At 41.1% G+C, this 14,355-nt stretch overlaps 1 protein-coding gene across 1 annotated transcript in view; it reads left to right on the top strand.

Annotated features, from left to right (window-relative positions):
* The window catches only part of SMTNL2 (smoothelin like 2), a 106,292-nt gene that overhangs the window by 51,228 nt on the left and 40,709 nt on the right, over window positions 1-14,355 (top strand). The window contains exons 2-3 of the mRNA XM_018557127.1: window positions 8,885-8,972; window positions 10,701-10,910. Coding sequence (XP_018412629.1) covers window positions 8,885-8,972; window positions 10,701-10,910 — 298 coding nt within the window. The remainder of the gene's footprint in view (window positions 1-8,884; window positions 8,973-10,700; window positions 10,911-14,355) is intronic.

The raw sequence follows: 14,355 nt of genomic DNA on the forward strand, positions 1-14,355 counted from the left end.
GGCACTTTTGGCAAGCGTGCCATAGTGTGCAAGTATCCTTTGCACACCTGTACATTACAGCAATATCCCTGGGGTCCAGCAGTGGCACATTCCTGCTTTCAACTCCAGCTGTCTAAGAAACTGTGAAGCATCATGTCCAATACAGTGTATTGGATGTGAGGACACCGAAGGATATTCCATCGTTGGCGCATAGTAGAAGAGAGGTTGCGAGGACCAGACTAGCAGCCAGCTGGCTCCAAGTTTCAGGTAAGTATTTACTTTTTTTTTACTTTACATCCTAGAAGGAAACGAGCTCCACTGCAAGGGTTAAGATTTTTGCCTGGATTTCTTCTTTAAGCTGGCCAAAGACCAGTAAAATTTTATTTTGTGTTCAGAATGTTTGTTCAATTTTGTAATGGTTAAGGGGGTCAAATCGATGATTGTTTTGGAAAAAAATAGAGGGAGCGGAATAGAATAAACTAAATTCTAGCAGTAAATGGGGTTTTCGTTTGGAAAATGCCATTTATTCCAAAATGGAATGTTAATGCCATCAGAATTTTCATTTGATTTTATCAAATGTTTTACTGACATTTTTTGTATAATTGTTCATAAGAAAATCTACCAGTGTATGGCCAGCATATCTTTTTCAGCTGTCAACTAAACATGGCCAAAGATGAATTTATAGATGAAGTATAGCATTTTTAACTTTTCAGTTGTGTATATTATCCATACATCATTGATTCTCGTTTTTGAACATCCCATTTGTCTTGACATTTTGTTGAAAGCCATAATGTAATAAAATACCCCAATTATGTTTGTGCCACTCTGTGGCGTGTTTTCAATGCAGGGTTTTCTTTACACTCACAGCTTCAACCCTGTCAGTTGGCTTTTTATTTGGGCATTCGATTTCACAGCTTTAGGCAGAGTGACAGCTCCACAAAGGGATGACTTGTAAAATGAAACCCATCTGAGTACTGCAAGGAGAAAACGAATGTCTTGGTGAAAGTTGTTGCCCTTTCTAGAAAGCCTCACCGCGCTTAGGGAAAGGTTCTCTATGCAGAGACTCTCTGGATGGAAGTTCACAAAAGTAAATCTATTAACTTGTAATATGAAAAAAATATTAACCTGCAGGGAATCTGGTTAAGATAATGATCAAAATAACAATTTTATGATGGTGAAATGTAGAACACAGCCATATCAGATGTGTGTGTGTGTGTGTGTGTGTGTGTGTGTGTTTAATAATTCAATAAAGCATGTTGATCTTTATAAAATATCAGGAACATGAAAGCATAGCCTCATATTTCCAGGGATACCAAGCAACTTTTCAAATGTCTTTTGTTTTCCTATGCTTTGAGAGCTACCCTCAAAGGCCAAGGCCAGTGTAATTACAAGGAAATCATCTGCTTTACATACCTGCCAAATGTAATGTCTTCAGTTCCAGGAGCCATCATTTCTGCACTGCATTGCACTCGCGCAATCACCTTAGATCAGAAACTGCTATAATTACAAATGTTTGGGCTGAGAGAGTTTTAACTATTTTCAAATGGATTGTGGATTGGGCATCCTTTGGGTGTGTTGCATTCCCTTGGGAATGATAACTAGTGTTTGTTCTCTTTTGTTTTCTGTCACTGTATGGGCACTGTGTGCACATCCTGGTTGAGTTGGGCCCCTTTCATATGGGTTGATAAGAAGGGGATTTGTCCAGGGGGAGGCGATTTCTTGCGATGGAGAAACTGAAACAACTGGACCCCATGTCGGTCTATGGGTAATCAAATGTGTCCGTTTACATCAGATTACCCCCCACCCGACACGATCAGGTCCGTCAAAACAGAACAGTGTTCCATTTGTTACGGACCTGGCCAGAGTCGGGGGTAACCGACTAGCATTGGGCATCTGCTTGGGGCCGCATTAAAAAGTGACAGGCAGACCTGATGGGACCACCCATGTGAAAGGGGCCTTAAAGAGAACATTGCTTCACTTTACAGAGAGTGAATATGTAAAGGCCATTAAAGGAACATTAAAGGAGAACTATGAGGTGAGTGCTTTTCACTCACCTCATAGTTCTAGCCGGCCTGTGACAATGAGACTGTCACAGGTCGGCTCAGTAGATCGGGAGGTGAGCGAACACATACCGGCGTTCGCTCTCCTCTCGATCCTGTCACAGCTCTCTGCCGTGACAGGGGAGGGGCTGGATTCCCCCCGCTCCGATCCGCCAACCCTTACTGGCGGAACGGACGGGGGAGGGGGCGGGTACAGCTGGCTCTGCCTCTAGATAGGCAGAGCCAGCTATCAGTCACGCAGCTGGGCGGATCCCGGCATAATTGTCGGGAAACGCTTAAGCTGCGGCGTCTCAGTATACTGAGCCTAGGGTGACGGGAGGATGCTAGTTTGTGTCCTCCCGTTACCCTAAGGAGAACTATGGAGTTCACCCAAATTTCATAAAAATGCATTAAAACTGAACTGGCAAATGACTCAAAACGCAGGTAAAATACATATATTTGGACTGTTTTACCTGCTGAAGGACTTGGCAGTTCTGTTCGTCTAGTCTTGCAATACAGACACCCCTGCCAGATAGCATAGCCAGGTCAGGGACCTCACAGTTCTCTAGTACAGTTAAACAGTGCAGCTTGAATATCAGCCTGCCCAGCCTATGATTGTAACAATGGAGAGCAACATTGTGCAAAGCAGTAGAGCTCTGACTGGCTCACACTGAGCGTCGCGGTACTTGTTGTTACTGACATGATTGTCTTCATCTGCCCTAACCTCATCCTTTGTAATATGTTAAAATACATAAAACTATTTAACAATGCACCACTGTATTAGATGGTGTATTTTTGTTTGCCTTAAGTTCAAAAAAGAGCAAAACCTAAAAGAATAAAAAAAGAAATCTGCTATATATGCACATGTCCCCATGTTTTATCTGTTTACACCCTGCAAGTACAGAGAAATACCTGGCAATGCTATCAGAAATGCACCCCCATCCTGCCTCCCATGAAATTAAAAAGAATGGTGTCAGCATTTGTCATTTGCTAAACTACAAAACTCCTTCCCCCTCACCACAACATAAGGGAGGTGTAAGATCAGACTTAAAAGGAATGATAGACTCCTGAGATAACACAGAACAGTTCTGGATTTCAGGATCAACCGGTATTTTTTTCTTATTGAGCAGATATAACAAAGCATTGCTATAGTTACCACCCCAAATGGGAGCAAATAAGAGAAGTTCATTGTTAGGGTTTGCATACCCTGTAAGCATTAAGGAGCTCTACAGTTGGGCGGGTTTTCTCACTATGGTGATTTTGTGATTTGGGAACTTTTTTTTTTGCTTAGTACAAGGAAACCTGTCATCAGAGAAATACGATAGCTGCCATTGATCAATGGTTCAATACTATGAGTCACTAATCTGGAACAAATATACAGTTCTTATCAGCATATTTGTTTAAGGTAAAGCTAGCCATACACAGATCAAATTGTAAGTGTTTCCTGCTTTATCAGCCGAAATTGTATCTGTAGTTGGGTCTGCCAGTGCCACCTAGCTCATTAAAAGTGGTGGAAAATTGTTTGCCAAAGAGTGATGTGGGCAATCAACTGCAGTGACTGTGTGGGTATTCGGACAGCCGCAGTGGTGATTCCTCCATCGATGCTCTATAGCAGGGGTGGGCAAACTGCGGCCCTCCAGCTATGGTGCAACCACAAATCCTATTGGGCATTGCAAGACTGACTGCCACAGGCTTGACTCTCAGAGGCACATACATGATGGGATTTGTAGTTTCACCGCAGCTGGAGGGCCAGAATTGGCCTACCCCTGATCTATAGCATGGATGTGGGAATAAAATGGATTTTTCTGATTTAGCTGAGCGCCGGCATAAGTCACTTGAAGCAGCCAGAGGGTCAGGATGACAATTGGGTAACTAAAATTGGCTGTGGCAGGTTCCAATTTTTTTAATGTCTTATTTCCTTTGATAAAATATTTCTTACCAAGTTTGCATCTTGCATACTGTATACATTACATTCACAGATTCTTACTGCGAATGATTGGAAAGTGATAATAATTCTAAGACTATCCTTTTGTAAATAGTGAAAAGAATTGGTATTCTCATTGTATTTGTATAAGGATCTTTAGGTGGTACCTGCACAGTAATCAGGCATAATGATAGCAGTAGCAGCCCAGATGGCTGCTATGGGGTCTGAGGTGAAAGGGGCCCTATTAAGTTGTATGAAACATAGAACATGTGAAGATAATGCAGTACTGTATCATTAAGGGTTGGAGTGATTGCAGTTGATGAAAACCCAAATCTCCTGTAAAGTCTATAGTGTAGAGATGACTTAATGCACAAGAGAAGTCTTTGGGATCTTTGTGTCATTAGTCACAGCTCAGAGAGAGGTTGTCAGGGGGGGGGGCCCCCTCATCACATTTTTGCTATGGGGCCCCATGATCTGTAGTTGCGCCCCTGATAGTAACTTTTCAATCAGTTTATGTGTCATAATAAAATTGTTACATATCAAATGGTCCAGGACTCCCTATTTTCAGGCAGAGTCGTTCATTCTTGGCTCATAGACTTCAATAGCAGCGCCTGAGAAATGGGTAATGTGCGTTGTTTCGCGTAATATTGTGGCTAACAACCATCTCCTCCTCCTAGTAACTTACTTTTCATTGACTAAGGGCCCATTCACACCAAAATTGAAAGGAAATTGTAAGTCAACAGAGGGTCCGTTGACTTGCAGTTTCAACCTCCGTTGACTTGCGTTCTGTTGCATTTAAAAAAAAAAAATGTTTGCCAAACTTTATTTTAATTATCATGTCCTGAGTGGACAAACATCTAATGTATTTAAAAAAAAAAAAATGTAACTTCCGTTGCATTGTGATTACATCCACTTTTGTTCCGTTCCATCACATTGCAACAGAATGGAACAGATCGTAGTGGTGTAAACTGGTCCCATTCCCACACATTCATTTTTCGGTGCCCTTGCGTTAGCATCTGTTTAAAAACAGATCTGGTGTGAATGGGGCCTAAAACAAAGACTCTTTAAGCCTGAAAACACCTAAATAAGGCTTTTTAAAGCACCTGAAAACGCTCACACACTAAGTGCAAATGGGGGCATACTAAAACCATGAGCTTTGTGATGGGAGAGAGGGGGGTTGGCATGTATTCATTCTGCAGTGTCTTGCTTACCATTAATGTCTGAAGTAAGTGACGGATTATTGCTTTACGTGTATATTGATAACCTTTCTTAATATTTACTAGTGTGTGCTGAATGTGTATAAGCTCCGAGTTTAATATACAAGCTGTTTCTCAAGGACGTCATTATGATCACCCACTGCATTCCTGGAGGAGCAGCCTCATATACATTTTATATTTCATCTAGTAGATAACATCATTCTTCTACATTCTCCTCTGTGTGGAATGATGGTGCTAGTAGGTTCTTGTTACCAGCTCTTTATATACAATCCCATATAACCTCTTTTTTGCTTTAGTGATGAGACATCTATTCAGAGGGTCCAGATCTGTTTGAAGTGGATATAAACTGTTTGGTTGCCTAGTTTCAAAACATGGAATCTTCCCAGTATACATCAGTGGGCTTGTATTAAAATTACAGCAGATGTTTGTAAAAGAACATTGTCAAGAACACATTGAAGAATAAAGCTTACCCTTGCAGTGGGGCTACCCCGGCACTGCAAGGGTAAAGTGCTCGTTTGTTAATTTAATTTTTTTCTAGTAGACTCACATGATTTTTTTTTTATTTTTTTTTTACTTATCATATCACGACACCCATTGGGATGGTGGGACCAGGTAAATAAAACAGCTTTATTTGAGTCCCCTAGACATAAACGAGCACCCAACCCTTGCAGCGCGGAGGTAGCCTCACTGCAAGGGTATGTTTTTTGTTTAACCTGTGATGGGCTTTGAAGAGACTGTCACCAGCAAAAATGTAGGTAAAAGCACAGAAATAACAAGTATTTTAAATGCTTAGTTGCATTGTTTTTGCTTTCCATAAAGGATTTATTTTTAATGAACTTGCTAGCAGATAGCCATGCCATAGCCCTTTCTCTGGGAATGTCTAATTGCTCTCTGTGCTGGCCATCTCCTCCACCCCTCACCTCCCTACATAAACTTTTATGTAGCTGCCAACAGCTCTGAGTCTGCTGGGGCTGCATCACATCCAAGATGGCGGCACCCTGTAGCAGTCTCAGGGTGTTTGGATGTCTGCACAAGGGAGGCTTTTACAGGAAAATAACATGGCCAAAATACATTAAAGGCTACATTTACTTTTTCTGACCATGTTGCATTATATTCAGGGTGTAACGTGAAACATGGTCAGATTGCAACTCCCCTCCTTGTCTGAGGTAAGGACATGGATGGGAGGAAGAATCTGCAGGAGCGAGAGCATTGCACCCACAATCCAATGTTGGAATGCTTTACTGCTCCAATGCAAAAACATAATAATTGCCCATTTTTTCTATTATGTAGAACTGTGCATTTTATTTTATTCTGAAAAGTGAACTTTACCCTTTAATACACATTTAATCATATGGGAAGATTGTTGGTGAGATGAATGGTCTGGCTACGGGGTTTCTTTAAAGTTACCTGTTTTAATAAATTCCTTAAATTAACCTTCCAACATTAACAAACAGCGGACCTCTCCTAACTGCTTCCCTAAGTCTTCTACTTCCCCCATTCTACTCTTCATTTCAGATTGCAACTTCAATTTATTAGTGCTTCCTAAGCACTATTATACAGATATAAAACTCAGCATTATTATACATTTGTATATTACACAAATGGTTGGCAAATATATAGGGCAAGGATCCAGCTGTTGGCTTTGGGCCTGGTAACAAAGTGTGTGTGTATATAATATTATAGATATATTCTGTAAGCTTACAATTACTTACCAGTATGGTAGCAATTCATTGTCTATGGTACTCTAGCTACGCATTGTACTTTTTATTGATGTAGTTTGAGGCCTCATATAAGAATATAAGATGTTCAACCATTTAAAGCAAAACTCCAGGCAAACAGCTTTGAGTCATTTCTGCTGTGCGAGTCATTTCGTCAGCATGTACGCCGTCACAAGGAGGATGTCATTGAATGAAATGTATTGGATGAGCGGTACATGCTGATGTCGTCATGCAGTATTAGTGAGAGCAACGCCGGCGACGGTGTGGCAAGCGGACTAATATAATTTTTATGTACGTGCATTTTAAAGTTTTAAATAAAGGCGTTTTAGACAGGCTACACTATGAAAAGCATGTGTGTGCTCCTTTGAGCTCCGATGGACCGGATAAATAAGAACACTGACATTGTTGGAGCAGAAAGGGTGCTGTGCTCATTGGGGAGCGGTGTTGATTGACCGCAGGGAGAGACTGCGGGCGGTGTCCAAACTGGGAAGTGACAGCAGAACGGAGGTGAAAGCGTTTACACGGCCTATATTATATAAAGTACTGAAGGACCATCTATAGTTTGATGTCCAATATATTTTGTTGAAAGTGGAGGATAATAAGTGGCACAAGAGTGACATGCAAATCTTTTATTGAAAAGCACTTTTTATTGAAGAGCACCATACCTGGGAGTGGAATTTTTCTATCTCTATGAAGAGGACTTTATATATGCATATTAAGGATACTAACTTTGTTTTATTGGATGTATTAATGTGGATTTGATGAATTGGGATGTATGATTTTTTTTTTTAAGAGGAATATACTGTATATGGATTTTAGAGGCTCACATTAGTTATTTCACTATCACTATAGCGTTAATAGCGGTATAACTATGATTTACAGCGCAGTGCAGATTTGTGTAAATATAATTGTAGTGGACATGCGCTTATTTAATTTGACTAGGTATTAGGGAAACAAACACAGTTAGGAGTGCAGATTATTTCATCATTTTAAAAGCCGCTTCAAGCTTGCTCTTGTAATGGACTGCAATCTCACCTTACTTTCCACCTTTTCTAATTTGTATTGAGATTGTAGTCCATCACAGGAGTGAGCTTGAAGAGGTGATTACTTTACAATAACAAGGGACCATGGGGTATAAAAGTTTCCCCCCTCCAGAAGGAAGGACAGTGTCAGCACCAATTCAGAGATAATTTGAAGATCTACAGCCAAGTGATACACAAATAAGATACACCTTTTGTTACTAGTTAAATGCAATTTTAAGATTGAGCTCCTGAGTTTAGTGTCACTAACATAATTCAGTTAAATTGTGCCCTGCAAGATGTAGATGTCCAGCTGTACTGATGACCCGGGTACGTGACTCAACAACTTTTAGTGTTCTGTTCTCAACAGAAGAATCCTGGCTATTGGATAATTGTGGCAAGTGTTGTGCCGTTTTTGATGAATATAGCAGCTTACACAAATGGCCCATCCTCCAAATTTACCCTGCTTTTACTCAATACGACTTTCCCACTCAATTTGACAGGGCATTTTAGATTTCTGAGAGCTGGATTGCTCTACTAAAGTACATGAAGAAGACTTACCACCCTTTTTGTAAAGGCCAGATCTGTCTATGCTCTAGAAAATGCCATTTACCGATTAACCAGTTCTACAAGTGTGTGTTTTTTAAAATACCTGTGAGCTACATTTCTGAAATTCTAACTACATTTGTATAACAACATTGTTACTAGAAGTCCTTTGTTCTTGCAGTTTGACATTGATGTAATGGTAATCTTTGCCTCTCTTAAGTGTAGTATTAATGTAATCCCTCTGCTCTAAAGTGCAGGCCAAGTAAAGTCTTGTAAACCTCTGGCTAGCCATCTAGTGTGAAAATGTTGCGTTTACTTCTAAGCCTTTAAGAACCAGTTATTATTCAAGTTGACATAATCTGCACCCTCATGCCTTCAATGTGATTGCTAATCTGCAGCAAGATGGCAGGTTAACGTTATGTTTGGTTCATTTCTTTGGCAGAGCGCGGTGCCAGAGGCACACAACGATGTTGATGCTGCAAAAGCAACCAGCAATCAAGTTCTTGAAAATGGACACCAGCCCACGTCTGGTACGTAATATACTGTAGAGATGTAAAGATATACGCGTTTTTCACCTGAGAACAATATGATTACATTTCTCCACTTACTCGCAATGGGAGCCGCCATCATTTTGGTCAAGCCGGTAGTAATTCAAAGGCTGGCTGTTTCAGAAACAGGAACAAATAGGGATACGGATATAGAAAGATGAATATATTTGTGCCAGGGCCCTAATTCATCTCAAACTAGCAAATCCGCATATTATTTTGTAACTAACAAGGTCTATTTTAAAGCCTAACTGCTGCCAAAACAAGGTTAATGAAGAACTCAAAGCATGTACAAAATTAACCCTTGCAGTGGGGCTACCCCCGTGCTGCAAGTGTTAGGTGCTTATATACTCGCCTGATCCTTGGTCCCACCTGGCTGCTACACTGGTCCCTGCAGCCTCTTCTCTCCGGCGGCCTAAGGATCCTTGACATCATGAGAGAGAGAGACTTTTTTTCTATTTTTCAGGCTTTTTTCCACTTATTTTCTACCACTGATGCTGCTAGTAACACACTTCTGTCCTAGGGTGAAAACCCACACGCCTCATACTGTATCTTTGGTGCAGCAGCGTTATCACCCCAGTACCAGGGCTACAATAAACTCCCCCTCTTCTCTCCTCCCCTCCATAAGAGTCAGGATGGGATCTGTAGCCCTTAGAGATACCTGAGAACACTAAGAGTGCAGCACAGAGGGATTAGGAAGTTATTAGTTGACAAGATTTCTGTCAGGATTAAGAGGTATTTTTTGCACTTAAAAATATATAACAAGCTTTCAATGTTGTATTTAAGAGACCAAAAGAGGGCAAATTAGAGACGATTTTTGGAAGAGTTTACATACCCTTTAAGTAGGTAACAGAAGAAACTGGTGTAAAAATTATTTTTGGGGAGCAGGTGGATCGATAGTGACACGTCTTCCTTTTTTTTGCCTAGTATAAGATGGCAGATCTAATGGCCCTTGAGAAAATGTGTTTTAGATGGTCTGTTAAAAAAGTGAACTCAATGACTCTAAAAATACACATAACACACGTTCAATTGCCTTTTGCACATATGGGGACTGCCATTGCTGACCTCTGCTTTTAAAAATGTTAGTTGAAATCCAGACACAACAAATTTCGTCTAAGCGTATGTAGCAATTTTTGTGCCCGGACTTCAGTTTTAAGTGGCATTTATTGCTGGGCCTATGGACATCAAGGGCTCAAGACCAGTTGCTGCTGTCTGTACTTCCGATAATTACACCCAGGGCCGTCCCTATGATATTGATGCAATTTTTGGGTGTAGGAAGGGTGTATGGTGCTGACAGATAATATTCACTTGTGGGCGGCGGCTGGACGCCAGACCACACTGTCAGCGGCTCTGCCTGGCGTCCCGCCCAGCTCTATGATGTCACTCGTTGCTTAGAGCTGAGCGGGAAGCTTTGGCTTGCGTCCCACCGAGCTCCTGGCAACCAGTGAGGTCAGTGAGCTGGGCAAGATGCCAGGCAGTCACAGGTTGCTAAGAGCTGTTGGCAACCTGGGACAATGTGGCCACCCCTCAATGTGATACCACCTGAGGCAAACCACCTCAGGCTGCCTCATTATAAGAAGGGCCCTGGTTCCCCCAATGCCACCTGGATATCAGAGTCTTTCTTTATGGTTGATCATTTGTTTGCCATGATCTATGCTTTTGTTTTGTACATGTGTGTGCTTTAATATGTTGTCATATGTTTTCCTTTGACAGAAAAAGTTGAAGCCACACCGGATTCATCCCCTGCTTCAGTGCAAGAACACTTACCTACCGTGTCTGTCAGAATGCCACACATGCCTGTCACTGCAGTGACCAAAGTATGTGCCGATCCTCCTTCCAGCACAGCAAATGGCAGTGTCCGTCTGCAAGCCCCGGAACCCAAGAGTCCCTTGGAAATGTCACAGAAACAAAGCAGCACGCAAGGTGAGGAAGGCTGGCTGTGGGCTATGGCAGTGGGTGGCCCCCGGCCACAGGCTGGCTATCAAATGATTATTGGGTCTATACTTCAACACATTTTCATAACTGACTGTACAGACCCACCAGCCTAGGTACTGTCTAAACAGCATAGTAAATATGACATGGTAGTTTTAGCTTACACTTTTGCTATGGGTTCCAAAGAAACCCTGTCATAAGATTTATATGTGCAGGTAAAGCATTATAGGCATGTTATTTACCTGTGAAAAACCTCCCTTGTGTAGACATGCTAAAGCCTTGAGTCAGGTGCTGGCTGCTGCCACAACAGCTGGAGTACCAAAGTTGCCTACCCCCTACTTCTATAGTATTCCCCTTTACCCCTCCCCTGGTTACTACATAAAAGGTTATGTAGGGAGGTGAGAGTAGGGGTAGAGTAGATGGGCCAGCACAGAGAGTAGTTAGACAATCACAGAAGATGAGTTGGGCTATGGCAGGAGGGAGGTGGGTGTGCTATTTTCTGGCAAGTTCAGAGGCACATTGCAAGTTGATTAAAAAAAATAATGGAAGGGAAAAACACTGAAAGTAAGCTTTTAAAATAATTGCCGGTCAAAACACTGAAAATCAAGTATCTTAAATTGGTGACAGGGCCTCTTTAAAGCCCAACCCTTTTTTTAGGTTTTGTACAGATTGGGATTGTCAGGTCTTTACTGCTGTCTTTGTCCTTGTTTGGGATATTTACACTCACTTCATGTCCCTGTGATAAAGCATAACAGGACAGGAAGGCGATTGTATATCTTTCAGATGGGGACAGAGAGAGCAAAAGCATCTTTCAGTGTGGAAGGGTTAGAACATCTGCCCAGCATTTATTGTTTTGTCTTCCTGTTCCCAGGAGTAGAAGTCTCTTCTATAAGGACACAGATAGAACCCAAAAAGAAGGCTGCCATTGCTGGCCTTGCCTGGCAGTTATGCTAAACCAGTATCTTCAGTACTTTGTGAATCACAGACCCACACAGAGACTCCAGCTCAGGAGTTTTGACATGTCTTGTTCTGGGTCAGTGACTCAGAGACTATTAAAGTGCATTTTAATAAGAAGGTCAGCAATTGCAGCTACTCAGTACAGGTTTCCTTTAAATTCCAGGCTCTCCTTGTCAATGTTATCTGTCCGTAAGAGTGTACAGAGATTTAAAAAAACAAAACAAAACTCGTGCAATTGCCACCCAAACAGATCGGGTGGATGGTATGTGACTTCCATACAGCCAGCTGAGTTGTCTTAGATTTTGAACCCTGAGCAACCCATCTGACCCAGTAGGGGCTGATGTACTTTATGGACAAAAGTATGTGTATGTCCCTGTTTTTCAGTGTTCAGATAAGGCTCCTTAGTTCCAGTGAACTGTTAATGCTACAGCATAGAAAGACATTTTAAACAAGTGTGAGCTTTCAACTTTGTGGCAACAATAAAAGGAAAGTCCTTTTCTGTTCCAGCATTACTGTGCCCTGTCCACAAAGCGAGGACCATTAAGACATGGTTTAATGTGACGCTTAACTCCAGATTCAAACCTTTAAAAATGCATTAAACTACCCTATTAACAATACTGTACCCTATTTATGTATCACTCAGCTGTAGATCCTCAACTCATCTCTGAATTGGTGCTTACACTGTCCTTCCTTCTGGATGGTGGCTACTTTTGTTCCCCGTGGTCCCTGTGTGTGTTGTAAAGTAGCCACCACCCCAAGCTTGCTCCTGTGGACTACAATCTCACATTTAGTTTACTGATTTGTATTGAGATTGTAGTCCATCACGGGAGCGAGCTTGGAGTGGTGACTACTTTACAACACACACAGGGACCATGAGGAACAAAAGTAGCCCCCCTCCAGAAGGAAGGACAGTGTCAGCACCAATTCAGAGATTATTTGAGGATCTACAGCCGAGTGATAGATACATTTGTTAATAGTTAAGGTACTTGCATTTTTAAGTTTTAACTCCTGAGTTTAGTTTCATGTTAATGATTTTAGTGAGGAAGCACAGAGCCCTGACCTCATCCCTACTAAACGCCTTCAGATTGGTCTTCTCATCCAATACCTTACCTCACAAATGCTCTTGGGGCTACATGAGCACACATTTCCAAAGTCTTCAAACTTCTCCAAAATCTTGTGAAAAGTCTTCCCCGAAGGGTTCTAAAGTGTAAATAAAAGCTGAGGCAATAGGTAGCTAATAGAGACCTATTAGCAGAGCAGCTGGCTGTACATATGGGCAGTATTTTAGCAATTTTAGCCACATTTAACCAGCTTTCCATTTAGAAAATTATTAATTTGATTAATTGCCCTACCAACATCTTCATATGGTTAATAAATATGATGAACCATTGGTTGTATGTTGTCTTGATTCAGTCAATCTATTTTGAGATTGAAACTTGGTTGAAATTTCTAGAATATTGCCCAGCTACCCTGTCTCTTTCGGACAACTTTGGTAAAACTAAAGTGAGACAGTGAAGATGAAGGGTACCTGAGCTACAGATGTCTTGTACTTCAATACACTAAAATGTTTAAGTTGTTAAAGAACAGACTCCCCTTCCTTTGGGCTGACTCCCCTTCCTTTGGGCTGACTCCCCTTCCTTTGGGCTGACTCCCCTTCCCTTTTGGGCAGTCTTCCTTTCCTTTTGGGCAGTCTTCCTTTCCTTTTGGGCAGTCTTCCTTTCCTTTTGGGCAGTCTTCCTTTCCTTTTGGGCAGTCTTCCTTTCCTTTTGGGCAGTCTTCCTTCTTCTTTTGGGCAGTCTTCCTTCTTCTTTTGGGCAGTCTTCCTTCTTCTTTTGGGCAGTCTTCCTTCTTCTTTTGGGCAGTCTTTCTTTCCTTTTGGGCTATCTAATAAGCTTCTCCTTGCCTGTCATAAGAAACAGCACGGTTTTTGTCTCAATTTCAAGAGACAACTTAAATAGGAAACAAAAGTAATGTGCACTTTCAACAACCTCTTTTTTTGTCAGTTCAAGGACATAGAGTGATTATACAGATTTAAATCCTAGGACTAGTTTTGCTAAGGTATTAAATAATAAGAGCATGTACACATATCTAAAGCAGTGAAGAAGAAATAAAAAACTGGTCTGTTTCTTACGCTACCTCTCCAACACTACCTAGGTTTAAACTATCAGTGACACAAAAAAAGAAAATGAAAATTAGACACAATCCTACTTTGTTCCTTAGTTACAATTTTTGTTTTTTTTTCCGAAGGTGGAGAAAGTTTTGAGTTCTCATAATACCATCTAATACAATCTGAAACTTAAATGTGGCCTTTATATCTTAGATTTATACCTTTTTTATTTCTTATTTTACGATTCTGGAAAAATCTGGAAGAATAATTATGTTTTTGTGAATATTATACGAAGTGCAGTTTGAGAGTTATAATTTATAATGCTTCAATATTGATATGTATATTAAACTTGTGTATTTGGATAAAAATTTA

The sequence above is a fragment of the Nanorana parkeri genome, unplaced genomic scaffold (assembly GCF_000935625.1).
Source record: "Nanorana parkeri isolate BGI_ZX_2015 unplaced genomic scaffold, ASM93562v1 scaffold269, whole genome shotgun sequence".
NCBI lineage: Eukaryota > Metazoa > Chordata > Amphibia > Anura > Dicroglossidae > Nanorana > Nanorana parkeri.